General features: G+C 39.8%; 1 protein-coding gene across 1 annotated transcript in view; it reads left to right on the forward strand.

Moving 5' to 3' along the window:
* The window catches only part of LOC121954657 (protein bicaudal C homolog 1-like), a 76208-nt gene that overhangs the window by 31563 nt on the left and 29749 nt on the right, over window positions 1–14896 (forward strand). Inside the window, exons 3-6 of the mRNA XM_042502305.1 lie at window positions 1597–1666; window positions 8815–8894; window positions 10039–10197; window positions 13020–13073. Coding sequence (XP_042358239.1) covers window positions 1597–1666; window positions 8815–8894; window positions 10039–10197; window positions 13020–13073 — 363 coding nt within the window. The remainder of the gene's footprint in view (window positions 1–1596; window positions 1667–8814; window positions 8895–10038; window positions 10198–13019; window positions 13074–14896) is intronic.

Below are 14896 nucleotides of genomic sequence, written 5' to 3' on the forward strand. Positions count from 1 at the left end.
GCTGTCTCTCTGCTTTACAGGTGCGTGAGACTGGCAGTGGATAAGCTGTCAGAATTTGTTGCAAAGGATGCCAAACAGACCATGCTACTTCCAGGAGAGCATATGGAGGAATTTAAGCACTTCCCTTTTCGATTTGTGCACCAGTTCCCCCAGGAGTGCAGGCTGTAGTTGTTATTATTTGGCAAGGAAAAATAGCATTTTAAAATATTTGTAGAAAAAAAATGTAATGAAGGTTGTGGATTGCTGCAGCAGTGCTAATAAGCCTAATATTTTATCTTCACTGGGAGCACTGATGGCTCTTAATGGACTCTCTGTCCCATTTGTGGCTCATTGCTTAATGCACTGGACCACCAAGGAATATTAAGTGCTGCTCATGTAATGGGTTGAAGCAGTCCTTGGGTGCTCGATCACGTGGACGATGCTTTGAGAACTTTTCAGAAATTCATATCTCGTCCACCCCAAAAACACAAACCCCTGGAAAGTATTAAAACAAACAAAAAGGCTGCAGAACCTTTGTGAAAACAAGGAAAGTGCACATTGAGGACACAACCATTAGGAGAGAGCATGTCAGATTTTCATTTTCTGGAAGGTTTGACAATTTTTTCCCCTTGTTTCTTTTTCCACTAACATCAACCACTCCTTATGGCACGCAGTTCTCAAGAGGTTTGTTTGGGGATTTGTAGCCAGGAAGCCGAGCAAGGTGAGCCTCCTCAAGGTTGAAAAAAGGAGCAAAAGGTTGGGTTATAGATTTCCTCTGATTGGAACGCTGACAGCGTCTTGACCAGCTCCTTTACTTTTTTTTGTGCTGCCTGCAGTTTGCGTTTTTCACAATATGCTACATATGCTCATGGTTAAGATGACTAGAATTGTTAAAGGGCTCTCACATAGATTGTTATTGGCATTTTTCACATGTACTAAAGCCAAGTGTGCTCAATGTTTTTTCGTTTTGTTTTAATTCTTTTGGTGGTGTTAGAGTGAGAAGATTTTGGTGTTGAGCAGAAACAAAGCAATGTCTGGAAACATCATATAAGCTTAAATCATCAGACATGTTTTAACAGGACTCGCAGGTCCTTTGACTTCTCTGCGTTCCATCACTTTATAAGGATTTTCTTTGCCATTTCTGCCCCACTTTCCATCGTGCAAGGCTTCTTTTGGCAACTGCTAGATGCTAATTCTTGTTTCATATGTTCACTTCAGTCAACAGAGTGTTTGCTAGTACAGGAGACGCAGAGAGGAGTTGTCTACACTTAAAGCTAAGCCAAAGCCACATTAAGACACTGAAATTCAGCAAAGTCCCAATATAAAACAGACTTGAGGCCAGTGGATACCAGGTTTTGTTTCCAATACTTGTATTGAAGTATAAAAAATTATGATCCGCATATAAATATTGGCTAACTTGTTATTCTTCTGCCAATTCCTTCAAAATAATGTAAGCATTTGTTCAGAATGTGCTGCTACCAACCTATATAATCATGATTTTCATGACTGAGGAATCAACATTTTATTTTGTTTGTTTGTTTTTGTCTGCCAACACAGTATATGCCAATACTGATATCTGTGATTAACTAATGTCAGCCCTTCTTCACTCTGTTCCAGATCATGGATGAGACTCAAACACAGATAGCCTGGCCATCCAAACTGAAAATCGGAGCCAAGTCCAAAAAAGGTGACTATTTCTTTCCTTTTCATTTTCTGAGTTATGCCATATTCAGATTATTCTTACTGGTACATTGGATCAGTGTGCTCCTTTCTCTGCTTTTGCCCTGAGTGTTGGGTGAATGATTAATGCACCTACATGACTCTGATATTGAATAAGGATTTAACTTGCAATGAATCAAAGTTTTCATGACTTTCCTGAAAGTCTCAGTGAAACGAAAGTTAGAGGTTCCTTCGCTTCTGTACTGTGACGGGTTTTTTTCAAGTTACAAGAAGGGTTTATATCAAATCCTTAACATGTGATTGGACCACTGCAATTGGGCAATATAAAGTTCAGGGCAATACAGAGCTATAGAGGACTGCTGGCTCTACACACACACCTCCTTCAGCATTATCAGGAGGAGGACAAGGGAGACGTGAACGAAAGAATTAGATTAATGAATGAACAAATTAGACCACAGCCACAGTGTTTTGAAAACACAATAAGTCCCTGAAAGTGTAGTAGTATCCGTCAGGGAGAGAAAGATATTGTACGTCTTATCCTTCATATAATGTTAGTTTTCTGTAAAATGCTGTGTGCATGATCTGGAGCTGTCACATAAACCACTTTCCACAAAGTGAATAAATTCTAGCCCACAGCCTGAACCATAATATTTTGGGTAAATGAAGACACACTGAAGTACCATGCTGTTGCTAGCCTGCTGACTATCTCTGTGCAGCAAAAAGTTGCAGATTGACTGATGGTTGGATGTCATGATGTTATTGGTTGAAATGGTTGGTACTTATTTAAGCATAGAGTGCCCCAGGAATGACTTTTTTCTGTAGGCCAATGCGGAGCGGAGCTTCACCCTGTTTCCCTCGTCAAAAAGCAGATAGGATTTTTCCATTGGATTTTGGATTATTGCAGAAAATATGCTCTGTGTTAACAAACGTTTATGAAACTTAGATGTTTTGTTTGGCAAGATAATCACAAATTAATGCCACTTTCAAGATTTTTTTTTCAAGCCTAAATGCAGTCGCCAAAAGTAAACTGCTATTTCTTAGTTAAAATAAAGAACACTACGGTTGCATCTCCACCACTAAAGATGTGTTCTGCACGGTTTGGCATGATGACATTCTGTAGTCTAATTTAGCCATTCGTTAGCAAGCGTCTTTTTTAAGACACATGAGAGCTTCAGAGTTTGTTAGTGGGGTGTTTACTGATAAACACTGATTTTATGACACCGAACAAAACATGTAAGTCTCTTCAGCTTTTGTGAACCACAGACCTTATTTAAGGCTTCTTACCAAATACCCATTTAAAATATCCCGTTGACTTTGAGAAGAGGGAAATGGAGGTGCAGATTTCCAGGTATTTGTATTTATTTCTGGGGTTCTCTATATCTTTACAGGAAGAAAACATGATTGAATTTTGAAATGAAGAATACAAAGAAACTTATTGTTAGTCGGCATATATTATTGAATATGTGCAGAAAATGTACAGTGATGTGATCTAAAAGAGTTAAAAAGGCATAATAATAATTTTATAATTATTATATTTATAATTTGATAATTTTATCTTGATTTTTAAGTTATTATTTAAATGCCTCTCTCTACGTCTAACAGAAATGCAAAGCTCACAAGTCATTTCTAAGATGTGTAACAACAAAACTAATAACTCCACTTAATGTGTTACTTAAAGGATGTTAAGTAACAGCATAGTTGTTTTAGCTTTCCACCTAACATAGGTTAATGATTATGAGTCAAGAAATGTTCTCAGGGAAGTCATTGGACTACGACAGATAAGAGGGAAATATTTCAAGGTTGCACCAGTGTCCATTATTAAAAACTTAATTGTGAAGTTTGAGAAGATCACATGCCAGAAACTTCATCTGCACTGTGGAATTTGTGATTTTGCTGTGGAGGACAGAAGGGTGGGGGTTGCTTGTATTTTAGCTCACTCATTTATTGGCTGAGTTGTTCTTGCACTCTGTTGCTAATAAAACATTATCACAGTTATTTAAAGCTCTTTTGGGAGGGGGTGAGGCGGGGTTTGAGGAGTAGGTGTAGCTGTGCCAGCTTTGTTGTCCCCAAGAGAATTGCCAGTGTGCGTCTTCCAGCCAGATGTGGAATCCAATGACATTATGTAACTTCCTAACTTGCTCCGTACAGAAAATATTTGAAGGGGTTACATCACAATCTTTACAATTTTCCCCCTCTAGATACTTAATCAACTGTAAGCCCTGGCAAATCCAGTCACACACAACCATCCATTCATAGCAAGTATTAGTTCATTCACAAAACCTGCTGCAACACCACCTGGGAATGATGTTCTGTATACGAATATTTAAAATTCTGACCCATGACTCGGAGGCTGTCAGATTTTTTTCCTCTGTGTTGCGTAAACCGAGAGGAGCAGAGGCGAAGAATGTTGGCTAATCACTTACAGTTATCTTATGAGCAAATTCATTGGTGGGAGAAGAGACATGTGGAACTGACTGTGTTTTAACAACGTGGGCCCATGGGAGGGGAGGGGGCACGATGGCTGAACAGAGATTTTACTACTTCTTACAGAGTCAACAGGCTTAAAGATGCAACACATGGTGGTTAAAAATATTACATTTTTTGCTTTTATTCTGAAAAAGACAATATTCATAGTAAGCTGCGTACATGGATAATACTAAAAAAAAAAATTAATAATCCACTAGTACTCAGCATACTTGGATGAAAGTGCCCTAATGTGTCGTTTATCACATGGAAATGTACAAAAGTGGAAAATTATTTTGCCTCCTTGCATCAAAATAGGATTTTTTCAAAGTTTCCAACTGATGCAGACAAAGTTCCTCAGTATTTTTAAAAGTAGGTGTTTTTCTCCTACCTACCAGAAATGTGGGTTTTTCTTTTCAGCATGCATCTCTACCCCACAGCCTTTCAAACAAGGTTCCCACGGTCATGGAAAACCTGGAAAAGTCATGAAATATCACAATCTCGATTCCCAGTGTGAATTTAATATTCATTTTAAATTGTAAAATGGTCATTGGGTCACCAAGTACACTTTCTTTCGTCCATTTCTTTTGTCCCTTTCATTGAATGACGAACACAAAACTCACTTGCTCTGCCCTTAAAATAGCTTATGACGAAGTTGTTCTGTTTTACAGATTATTTGAAATTATCTTCATCCATAATTATACTCTGTAAGAATGTAAGTTTGTCTTGTTTTCCTGGAATTTCGCATTAGTGTTGTCTTTCATGTGAAGTCTGGAATCGGTTACACTCTGCAGGATAGCGGCAGATGTGAGGGCCGATTTGTATGTTTGTAACCTCTCCCCATACAGAGCCACACTCCATCAAAATGCCAGCTCCTCTTTTTCATTCATCACCTGCAGCTAGCTGTCCCTGCCACCTGCGTAAGTGTGATAAGGCCGGTCATTAGCCTCTCGGGCAAGCCATCATCAGCACACTGTTGGTGATTTAATACAGTGAGGAGCCAAATCACTCACACACGAGACAGGTCTGCGGTACAACTTCAGCTCTGTGCTGCAGAGTAGTCGATACTGTGAGATGGTTCTTTTTTCTAAAACTCTGATAATGATTTTTGTTTTTACGTGATAAATATCTTAATACTACTCCTGCTTGCCAGTTGTCTGTTTCAACATTTCCGCAGATGTTTTGCATGAGAAATGCAGAGCCAGAAGGACTTAATTCCCTTCATTTGTGTGGTATTTTCAAACGTAGTCCTCAGCTGGAAAAATGCTTTAGCTTTGCCAGCACAGAGCTCTGGGTCAAAAGGTTTCTTCTCTGTCAAGTGGAACTGTGTAAAAAAAAAAAAAAACCTGTGCGACTGAAAACATTCACTTTTTGCAGCTGCAGATCGGCCCTTGTTTTTGTTTGCTTTTCCAGCTTTTGTGTGTGCCAAATTAAGACTTAAGGTGTTCATTTTTATTCCACAATCAATCATCAAAAATAAGTGCATACAGCACAGTCCATTTCAGAAATGCGGGGGTGTTCTACATCACGACTGCAACACTCATTTAGGCTGGCTAATGTTTGCCAGATGTGCTGTGCAGGTCAGACACTGGAAGAGCCATACTCCCTCTAATGGTCACATTGGGTGCCACAGGAGGAAGTGGAGGGATTTCTATTGTTCACAGCAACAGCTGCATGATGGGAAAAATTCCTGGCACCAGTGCTGAGACTGCGATCGGTCTCTGACCGCTTTTTCTGCTCCTTTTCATTTGTTTTCCCTGGTTTTGCTTTCTTGTCTCAGACTGCAGCTCGGTTTTTGTTTAGTTCCGGCCCCTAAAGCCTTGTAAGAGCTGTTGTTACTGTCTAGCATCTATCAGGCATCTCTTGTAGTGTGTGCTGAGATTGCTTGACCCTGGTGTCCTCTAACAAGTCCAGTGCTTGTTTACTAGCACCCTACAGTCCTCATAGTTCCCAGTGCCCATTAAAATAGAGCTGAACCTCCTTCAGATCCTTCTAAAAAACAGATTTATTCATTCTAGCCAACAGATGTTCTGCTGCTCTCTAAAAAAGACTGAGATCTTGTGTTTTTCTTATATTTTATAATTGGAGTATATTTATGGTCTACATTAAGCAAAAAAATAAAAATGGCTATGCTCTCTGTTCACAGTACTTGTTTGTGTTGTTTATACCTAGGGTTCGTATGGAGTTTGGCAAATGAGCCTTTATGTATGCAGCTCCATATATGTGGACTCTTCTGCAGAAACACTTAAACTGCTCTCATTGGTTCCTCCATCCCTTTTGAAAGCACTGTTGCAGGACTTTTGTATGTCATCTTCTACATGCCAATGTCAGGGTGTATCTTCGCTGGTCTTTTCATTTTTCGTGTTTTAAGGGTTTACTTACAGCATATATTAACATATTTTTTAGCCCTTTCTTAGGGTAACTTCATTTTTTGTTCTTTTTATGTTTTACATTTTTCATTTTGGAATTGAATATTTTGATTTTGTAATTTTATTCCATGTTGTCTATAACTGATGTTGCTGCCTGTCCTGGCCAGTACACTCTTGAAAAGGAGATTTTTAATCTCAAGAGTTTTTTTACTGGTTAAATAAAGCTTAAATGAAGCTCCTTTTGAGGGTTACTTGGTTATTCATCATCAAAAACAGTGTAAATTTGGAACTTCCTTTGTCTCTTTCTCAGTGTTCAACTTCTGCATTATTCAGGATTTTTCAAGCTTCTTGAAAGTCTTAACATGCATCCGAGAGTTCTCTGAGGTCCCTTTCTAACACTAAATCTGCTTCAGCGAGTCGTGTCGTGTTTGAAGGCTATACTGTAAATCTGAGATGCTGTAAGTGTGTGTACGGGGAGGGGTATTCCTGGAACGGGGCTTAGTCGACTTCCTGCTGCTCAGTACAGTTAACACAGGGGCAATGGACCATTGCTGTGTGGAACACGCGTGTGCGAATTTGAATTTTTGATGTGTGTGTGTTCATGTGTTTTCACCTTTGTGTTCTCCAGGGGTCCGGCATGCAGCAGAGCCAGATGTGGGCTTACCCAGTGCTGCACAGACACACGCGTTAGCTTTGCATGGTTTTGGTATGCAGTGTTTGGTTATTTTAACTGAAGTATTTAGAAGCTGAGGAGGTCTCTGGAATCACAGTTTACTCAAGCTATTAGGACTTTTACTTGCACGATCGAATGTGTGCCCAATGAGGGTATTTACTCAAGAATTTTAGTTTATGTTAAAAGGTGGTCATTTTTCATTTCTTGAGAAGACAGCATCGAGTCTGTGTGTAACAGCTGATAAAAACACATAGAAATGTTGAGTAGGGTCGGGCAATGTGGCCTTCATATAAAATCACAATATTTCAGAATTTTGCAGTAACGTTTTCTTGATAATACAGCAAAAATACTGAGAATGTTCTGTTATTGATTTCAAGAACACACAGTTGCAACAAAATAAGTGTTATAGTTGTTGTATATGTCAACGTAAATGCAGTTCACCTTCAATTATTAAGTAAAAACTGGCCACTAAACAAAAAATTATCTCATAGTTCTTCAAGTTACAACAGTAACTCAAATGTTACAACAAAATAAAATTAATCAGAAATTACACATCTAAACAAAATGTATTGTCTTCAGTCTATAAATGGTACACATATATAATAACTGGGTTGTTTTCTCCACCTGGACCTGTATGCGCTGCTATTTCTCATTTCTCCTTCACTCTTCTTGCTGTAGCGTGTGCTCCTCAGTGCTGCCAGTCAGACACCCTGCAAACAGACCTGCACTTATTTTGAAACACACATTCATATACACTATTTAGTTTTTTGTTTTGCTGTACGTGTCGCATAGGTTTACATTAGGACAGGCTTGTGAAAAAATTACTTGATGACACCAATTCCTGTGGGCATATGGTGAGAGAGAAGAGGGAGAGAAAGACACTGAGTGGTAAAAGTTGCAAAAATCTAAAAAAAATTAGATTTCATAAAACATTCAGGATGCCCAGGCCACCGATTCAACACTCTGAAGTTACTCCTGGCTGGTAGAATTTTGCTTTCAGCTATGCTTGTTGTTGACATGCACAGCGGTACGACACTATTATGTCAACAAGTCCAAATATTGCCATTATCACAAAATGAATTTTTCTTATCATATTATACATTATGTCTGTATTATTGTGGATGATAGTTCATGGCACACAACTAATATTGAGTCATGTGCAAGAAACAAAGAAAATTAAAAAATGAATACATTTTTAGTGTGTTTTTTTGCAGTGACTGAATGACCGATTGAGGTTCAGGAAAATGAGGTATAAGCATCACGTGACTGTCTGTCTTTTCTCTTGAGTCTAAATGGCAGCAGAACAATTCCCTTCAGCTGGTAAGGTTCCTGTAGACTTCACTGACCGATGGATTGTCTAAACATAATTTGCCCATCCTCCTCCGCGCACGGTGTGGTTGCTTGCCGACTTAAATGAGTCACGGCAGATATCAAAGAAGCAATTACTGTTGCGGAGCTTTCCTCTGACACGCTCTAATTTGTTGACACATCCAGACTGCTTTGTCATGTTTGTTTTAATGGATTTAACTTGTGTCCCACTCTCGCATTGTATCTCTTCTCTTTTATCAGCACTGACTTTCACACATATACTAAACATACACATCAATTTTAATGTCTCCCTTTCTCTTTTTTTTCTTTCATCCTCTGCAGATCCACACATCAAGGTGTGCGGGAAGAGGGAGAACGTTAGAGAAGCCAAAGACAGAATTATGTCCGTCCTTGACACAAAGGTACAGTAAACATCTTTATCACAGTGAGGATAGACTTCACATCTATGTGTGCAATTCCCTCCTCTTTCTCGCCTTCTTCCTTTTGGACCGAGTGTATTTCACCATCAGCTCTCCCGCTGCTCCGAATGACAGATTGCACACAGCAGTGTGACACAACTTGGCACTTATCTTGCCAGATACTCGCATCCCGAGCCTCGCCGTGGATTTTGCAGTGTGTGTGCATCCAGGCTTTCGTTGCCACAGCAACACAAGAAATCCACGTACCTGGGTGACTGCGCTGTAGCACCCCCGTGGGGCAGGCAATCATCCGTGCACTTTGAGCAGCCACACACAAAACAAAAGAGCAACACGAGTGGCTTGGTTTATAACATCTCATATGGTTTTGTCACGAAAAGGCTGTTTTAGTTTGGCAGACATGGTTAGTTGATAATATGAATCATTTCTTTTAATGTTCTGCATGTTTTGGTGCTCATTTGCCTGATTTTGAAATGACTGCAGCATGTGAAAGTGTTTAAAAGAGGGGAAATTGAAAGTTTTGGGTCTCGTGACTATTGAGATGGAGTGAAGGGTGCAGATGCTGCACTGGCCATCCAGTGAAGAAGCATTTATAATCAGAAGGAACCAGCGGGCACAATTTGTCTCGGTCTCTCTTGTTGTTTGTTTATACACTTTAAAATGTCAGACAGATTTGATCTAATCATCGTGATGACAGTGAGATAGTGAGTTTCATGAGCTGTTTTTGGTGATATTGGATACACCATAATGCCTCAGGGGTACCAATAACTGTAACATTTTGAAAGTGCAACTTGCAATGAAAGCAGTGCCTTAAATTTAATCTATAAAGCATGGGTCTTCAACGTTTTTCACACCATGGCCTAAAGTGCCATGTGTGGGTTTTTTTTTTGTTTTTTACAAATACGCCTGTTTATCTTTGTTAATAATATGTTGGATTCATGTTAATGTGTATATTATATGCAAATTAAAATTTTTGAATTCAAAAATAAATAAAACAAACAATAATTTGGTGTCCCTGCTGTTGCACACCCACATCATACACAGGTTTCAAACACACTCCATTCACTAAGCTTTTGCAAGTGTTATCAATCCTCATTTGAGTGCAGCCTTCTCTTTTCTGCTCATTTAGAGTAACAGGGTAACTCTGAAGATGGACGTCTCCCACACAGAGCACTCCCACGTCATTGGCAAAGGTGGCAACAACATCAAGAGGGTGATGGAGGAGACAGGGTGCCACATCCATTTCCCAGACTCTAACAGGAACAACCAGGCAGAGAAAAGTAACCAGGTTCGTGCAGCTTCGACACAGATTTACACCGTGCTGTCTCGCTGAGGTGTGAGAGATAGATGGGTGGAGCGAGCTGTTTACTGCTGGACGATCAAAGAGTTCGCCTCATCAAATATTTTGCTTTAATCTCTTGGACCACAACATTGCATGATTGATGTTTTGAGTGTAAGTGTATTGCACTCTGTAACCTTGAGTGTTTACTATTGCCGCTCCTCCAGGATTTACGTTCTTCTGTAGTAGCTTAAGTTGCTCTAAATAGTTTTTTGATCCATGCATGCAGCCTTCCAGCCCATTTATGAACTGTCATGGGGTCTCAGGCTGGACAGGTTACAGAGAGAGTGGTCCAGCTGGCTGTTTTGATTGGCCAACCCAGAGGAAGCCAGTGTGTTTTGGCTGGACTCGCTATAGAAGAGCAGTAGGATCCTGCTTTAATTACCATTAAAGTGTAGTATGAGGAGTTCAGCAGAGCACAATGCCAGGCACGGCATCAGATTTCTATCTTTGCCAGGTGCTCTGCACTGCACCTGACAAGTTAATATATTTTTCAAAGTCGGCTTCACTGATTTCAACATTATCACTCTGATTTTTGCATAGTAAGGTATGCCTGCAGTGTGTAGATCATTAGACTTGTCAGTACTCTGTATCTGACAAACTGCTCAACCCCTCCAGTCTGATGACGCAAGTAGAGGCTGATAAGTAGCAAGAGACTCCTTTTTTAGGCCCAAGACCCCTTAAGCTGCCTCTTTTTCTGGTTTCATAAGCTTACCGACTGCAGCAGAGCCTTTGAATTACAGAACATATTGGAGTGCAGTGGTGTTGATAAGCAAATATAGATAATCGTTCAAAATCAGTGAGCTGGTAGGACTCAGGAAATTACACAAGCACACTTCAGCAGTGCAGATGTTTTCGAACATGACATTTAACAATGGTTTTCATTTTGACAAATATAACTTCTGATCACAGCACGACCTGCGCACGTGTGTGTGCATATGTATTATACGTGTTTTGTTTGTGTGGCAGTAACGGGGACCAGAGATGAACCAGACTGACCAGTTTTTCTTTGGCTTAAACATGTCTTTATTAATATCAGCAGGGTTTTATTTACTCCACAATAGTGAGTCTGCAAAAAAGGGAAAAGAATAATCAATCCATCCAATTTCTGTAAGGGTCGAGGCTGAAGCTGATCCCAGCTGACATTGGCTGAGAGGCCGCGTACAACCTGGACGAGTAGCTGACAGGGCAGACACAGAGAGACAGAGAACCATTTATGCTCACATTCGCACCTACAGCAAATTTAGAGTTTTCAGTCTATTCTAATCATCTAATCTAACCTGCGTGACTGTGGAAGGAGGCCAAAGAAACCGGAGATTAGAACATGCTAATTGAAGGACCTGGAACCCTCTTGCTGTGAAGCAATATTACTAACCGCAGCACCACAGTACTGCCAAAAAGAACAAGACAGGAGAAATCAAATGAGAATACTTCGCCGCTTCTTAAGATTTTCTTGACTTAATCAGGCCTCTCATTAGAGTTGGTACCACACTCTGACTGAATTACTTTAGTACTACCGGGTACCGTTTCACGTTTAATCCATCGGTGCCAAATGTCACTATCTGAGATTGCATCTGGGCGAGAATGCTGGATTTAAACAAGAGGTGGTGGTGTTTAAAGGGCCGTGAAGTAGGGCTGGCCAATATGGAGAAAACTCAAATATCACAATATTTTTGACCAAATATCTCAAAATTGATGTTTGACTAACTCGTTGGGTTGACTATTGGTGCTTTCACAAAACATTTACACGATGAGATTTTTTTAATTAAATTTTTAAAAGTAGTCATCACTGATGTGGATATAAAGACTAAATGGGTTTATACAAACAATAGAACAGCTAGCCTGGAATAGTCTGGTAAGTTTAGAAAATTACATCACTTTACTGTAATGCTTTCATACCAGGAAAAGACAACACTTGCAATATTACGACATCTAAAATCTAAGATGATATCTAGTCTCAAACCACTATATTACAATAATTGATATATTGTCTAGCCCTACATTGAACCCTGGAAGCCAGCCACAGGGCTGCCGGGTTCAACTTCAGACTGGAGGCTGAAGCTGGCCAGTGAGCCAAAACTATCGCTGCAGTGCCGATCTGCCGTGATGTTTTCAGTTTCTGATCTATTTTCTTTTTTAGATTTTTTTTTTTTTTAGTAATAGCTTAGTATCATGGACCCACACATGCATAAATGCACACATACAAATATACAAACAGACAGACAGAGACAGAAGATTAGCTTTATGTATGAGTAGAAAAAGGGCAGAGGAGCAGCACTACATTTTAATCTATTACATCACCTCTGAAGCTTGCTCAAAAATTACATTGTTGTTATTACAGAGGACCTAAAGTACAGAAAAAAGGCACCATCAGGTACTTGTATCAAAATCGAGGTTCTGAAACCGATATCACTTCAAATGTGAACAGTGCCCGGCTGTATCTCTCATTTTGGTTGGTTGTATTGAAAAAACGGACAGATACTTCACTTGTGGAGGCCATTTATTCTAATCACAATGTAAGATGTATGGTAATTGTAATGATGTGGTTCAAGAATGTTTAACATTGACTGGAAACATGTCACAGAAGGGGATTAGGTTTCACTTTAGAGGAAGCCTTTAAACTTTTGCTTTTTTTACTATGTTTGTTCTAGATTTTCTTTTCGACATTGAAATGAAGTGCGACTGTATGCAACGATCCGGGACATTATTTGTCTTGGATCGGGTTTGAGCTGGCTAACTGATTTAAATATGTTGCTTTTTATTGTGAACAGGTGTCCATCGCAGGGCAGCCAGGAGGGGTGGAGGCAGCTCGAGTAAAAATAAGGGTAAGTTGGAGCCCGGCCGTGTTTGTCTTAAAGAGATATTCCATGTAAAACTTTGCCTGTTAAACAGTCATTCCCAGCAGGCTTGTAAGTTTGACCCCAATGGAGCTTGAATCTCTGACAGATGGAGTTGATTTCAGCTCAGACAAATTTTTTATTGTGGTGAAAAAAAAATATTGAAGCATCAAATCATATTGTTGCCAAACACATACATGGCTGCCTCTGGCTCAGTTTCCAAACGTGACCCTGCTGAGCTTGTGAGCAGTTTAATCAGATTGAACTTTGACACATGAAATCGTGAAGCTCTCCAGTAACAGTCAGGAAGTATTGATTTTTTTTGTATGCGTTTGTCCTATACTTGCACAGCAAAATAATACAAGTAGCAGAGAAGGAGGGATGCTGCTTGGCTGCAGTGTGACAGAGATTAATTGCAGCAAAGCATTTAATAAAACCACGTCTAATTAACACATTTGTGGACTGCTGTGTTAGCCCGCTAGCCACACTAGCTCCGGCAGTTTATGTTTACAGCTCTACCCACGCTATTTCCAGTTCCCCTTGCTTTTGGCCACACTCTCCTGGCAAATTTCGGACTGCAGCTTCAGAGTGTCCGTCTCCCGCTCTTACACTGAATCACTCCATCCATGCCCATGCCTGACTAACCCCTCCAGGTCATATTGCACTGTAAAATCTGATAAGTTGATCTTACTTAAAAGAATTTTGAAAACTGATTGCTTTGGAAAAGGAAAGCAAATATAATTTTAAATCTTGATTTACATTTACTTTATATCTAAGTGTTAAGTTAACTTAAAAATTTTGCTATATTTACTCAATTTTGTGAGGTTGTTGCAACTTGACAAGTGAGATTGACTTTGTCTTTCCAATTGTTAGCAACTTTAGTAAACCAAGTTAGTCTGACTTAACTTGATCATGACGAAGAGGGTTTTGCCAGTGATGAAGTTAGGAGATCTGCAAGTTCTGTTTTCTTAACTTGTTTGAGAATATCTGAATTTGATTGACTAGTTTGCAACCAGCAGAATACAGATACATAGAACTGTAATTTACTCTCGGATTTAACTCGGATTACTAAAGTTGCTAAAACTAAGAAAGTTAATATAAATTAAGAGTGATAGTTGTATTTACTTACATTTTTCAAGGCAGTCACTTGCCTTGATATTTTTTTAAAGTAAACTTAACTTGTCAGATTTTACAGTGTAGACTGAAATCATGTTGTGTTTTATTTATTGGCTCCCAAGTGCATCTCTAAAAACAGCTACATAAACAAAACATCTGACTCAAATTAGCCAAGTTCTCTACCTAATCCTCACAGTGGAAGAGCTCCAGGGTTACAGTAGGTAATTGTGCACTCCAGGCATAGTTTCAGGGCTTAAGCCACAAGCACCATTTGTAACCTATTCCCAGACCACTTCCCTAGAACAATTGTAAAATACAAGCTTGAGCCTCAGCCCCTTTGGCAAGCCCGTCTCCAATCCGTTTCTAGACTCCTCTCCATCTTCAGTTTCAGTCTGACTGGAAGGCTGACCTCCCACCTCAGTTCTGTGGGCGGAGGACCTCTGTGCTCGTGTGAAGTGTTACATCCCTGAACTTTTGCTGTATTTCAACACCGCAGCAGTGAGCACGTTCCTCCACTATGGACTGACCAAAACTAACAAGGCTTGTGTGTGCATGTTAGAGGAGTGAGTGAAGTGTGTGTGATGGAGAGAAAGGAGAAGGTCACGCTGGATGTTAATGCAGTGTGTGTTGGCGTACGTCGGCACGTAGGCATAACCATCCCTCTCCGTGCTTAGTGGTTGTTTTCATAAGCTGCA

The sequence above is a fragment of the Plectropomus leopardus genome, chromosome 15 (assembly GCF_008729295.1).
Source record: "Plectropomus leopardus isolate mb chromosome 15, YSFRI_Pleo_2.0, whole genome shotgun sequence".
NCBI lineage: Eukaryota > Metazoa > Chordata > Actinopteri > Perciformes > Serranidae > Plectropomus > Plectropomus leopardus.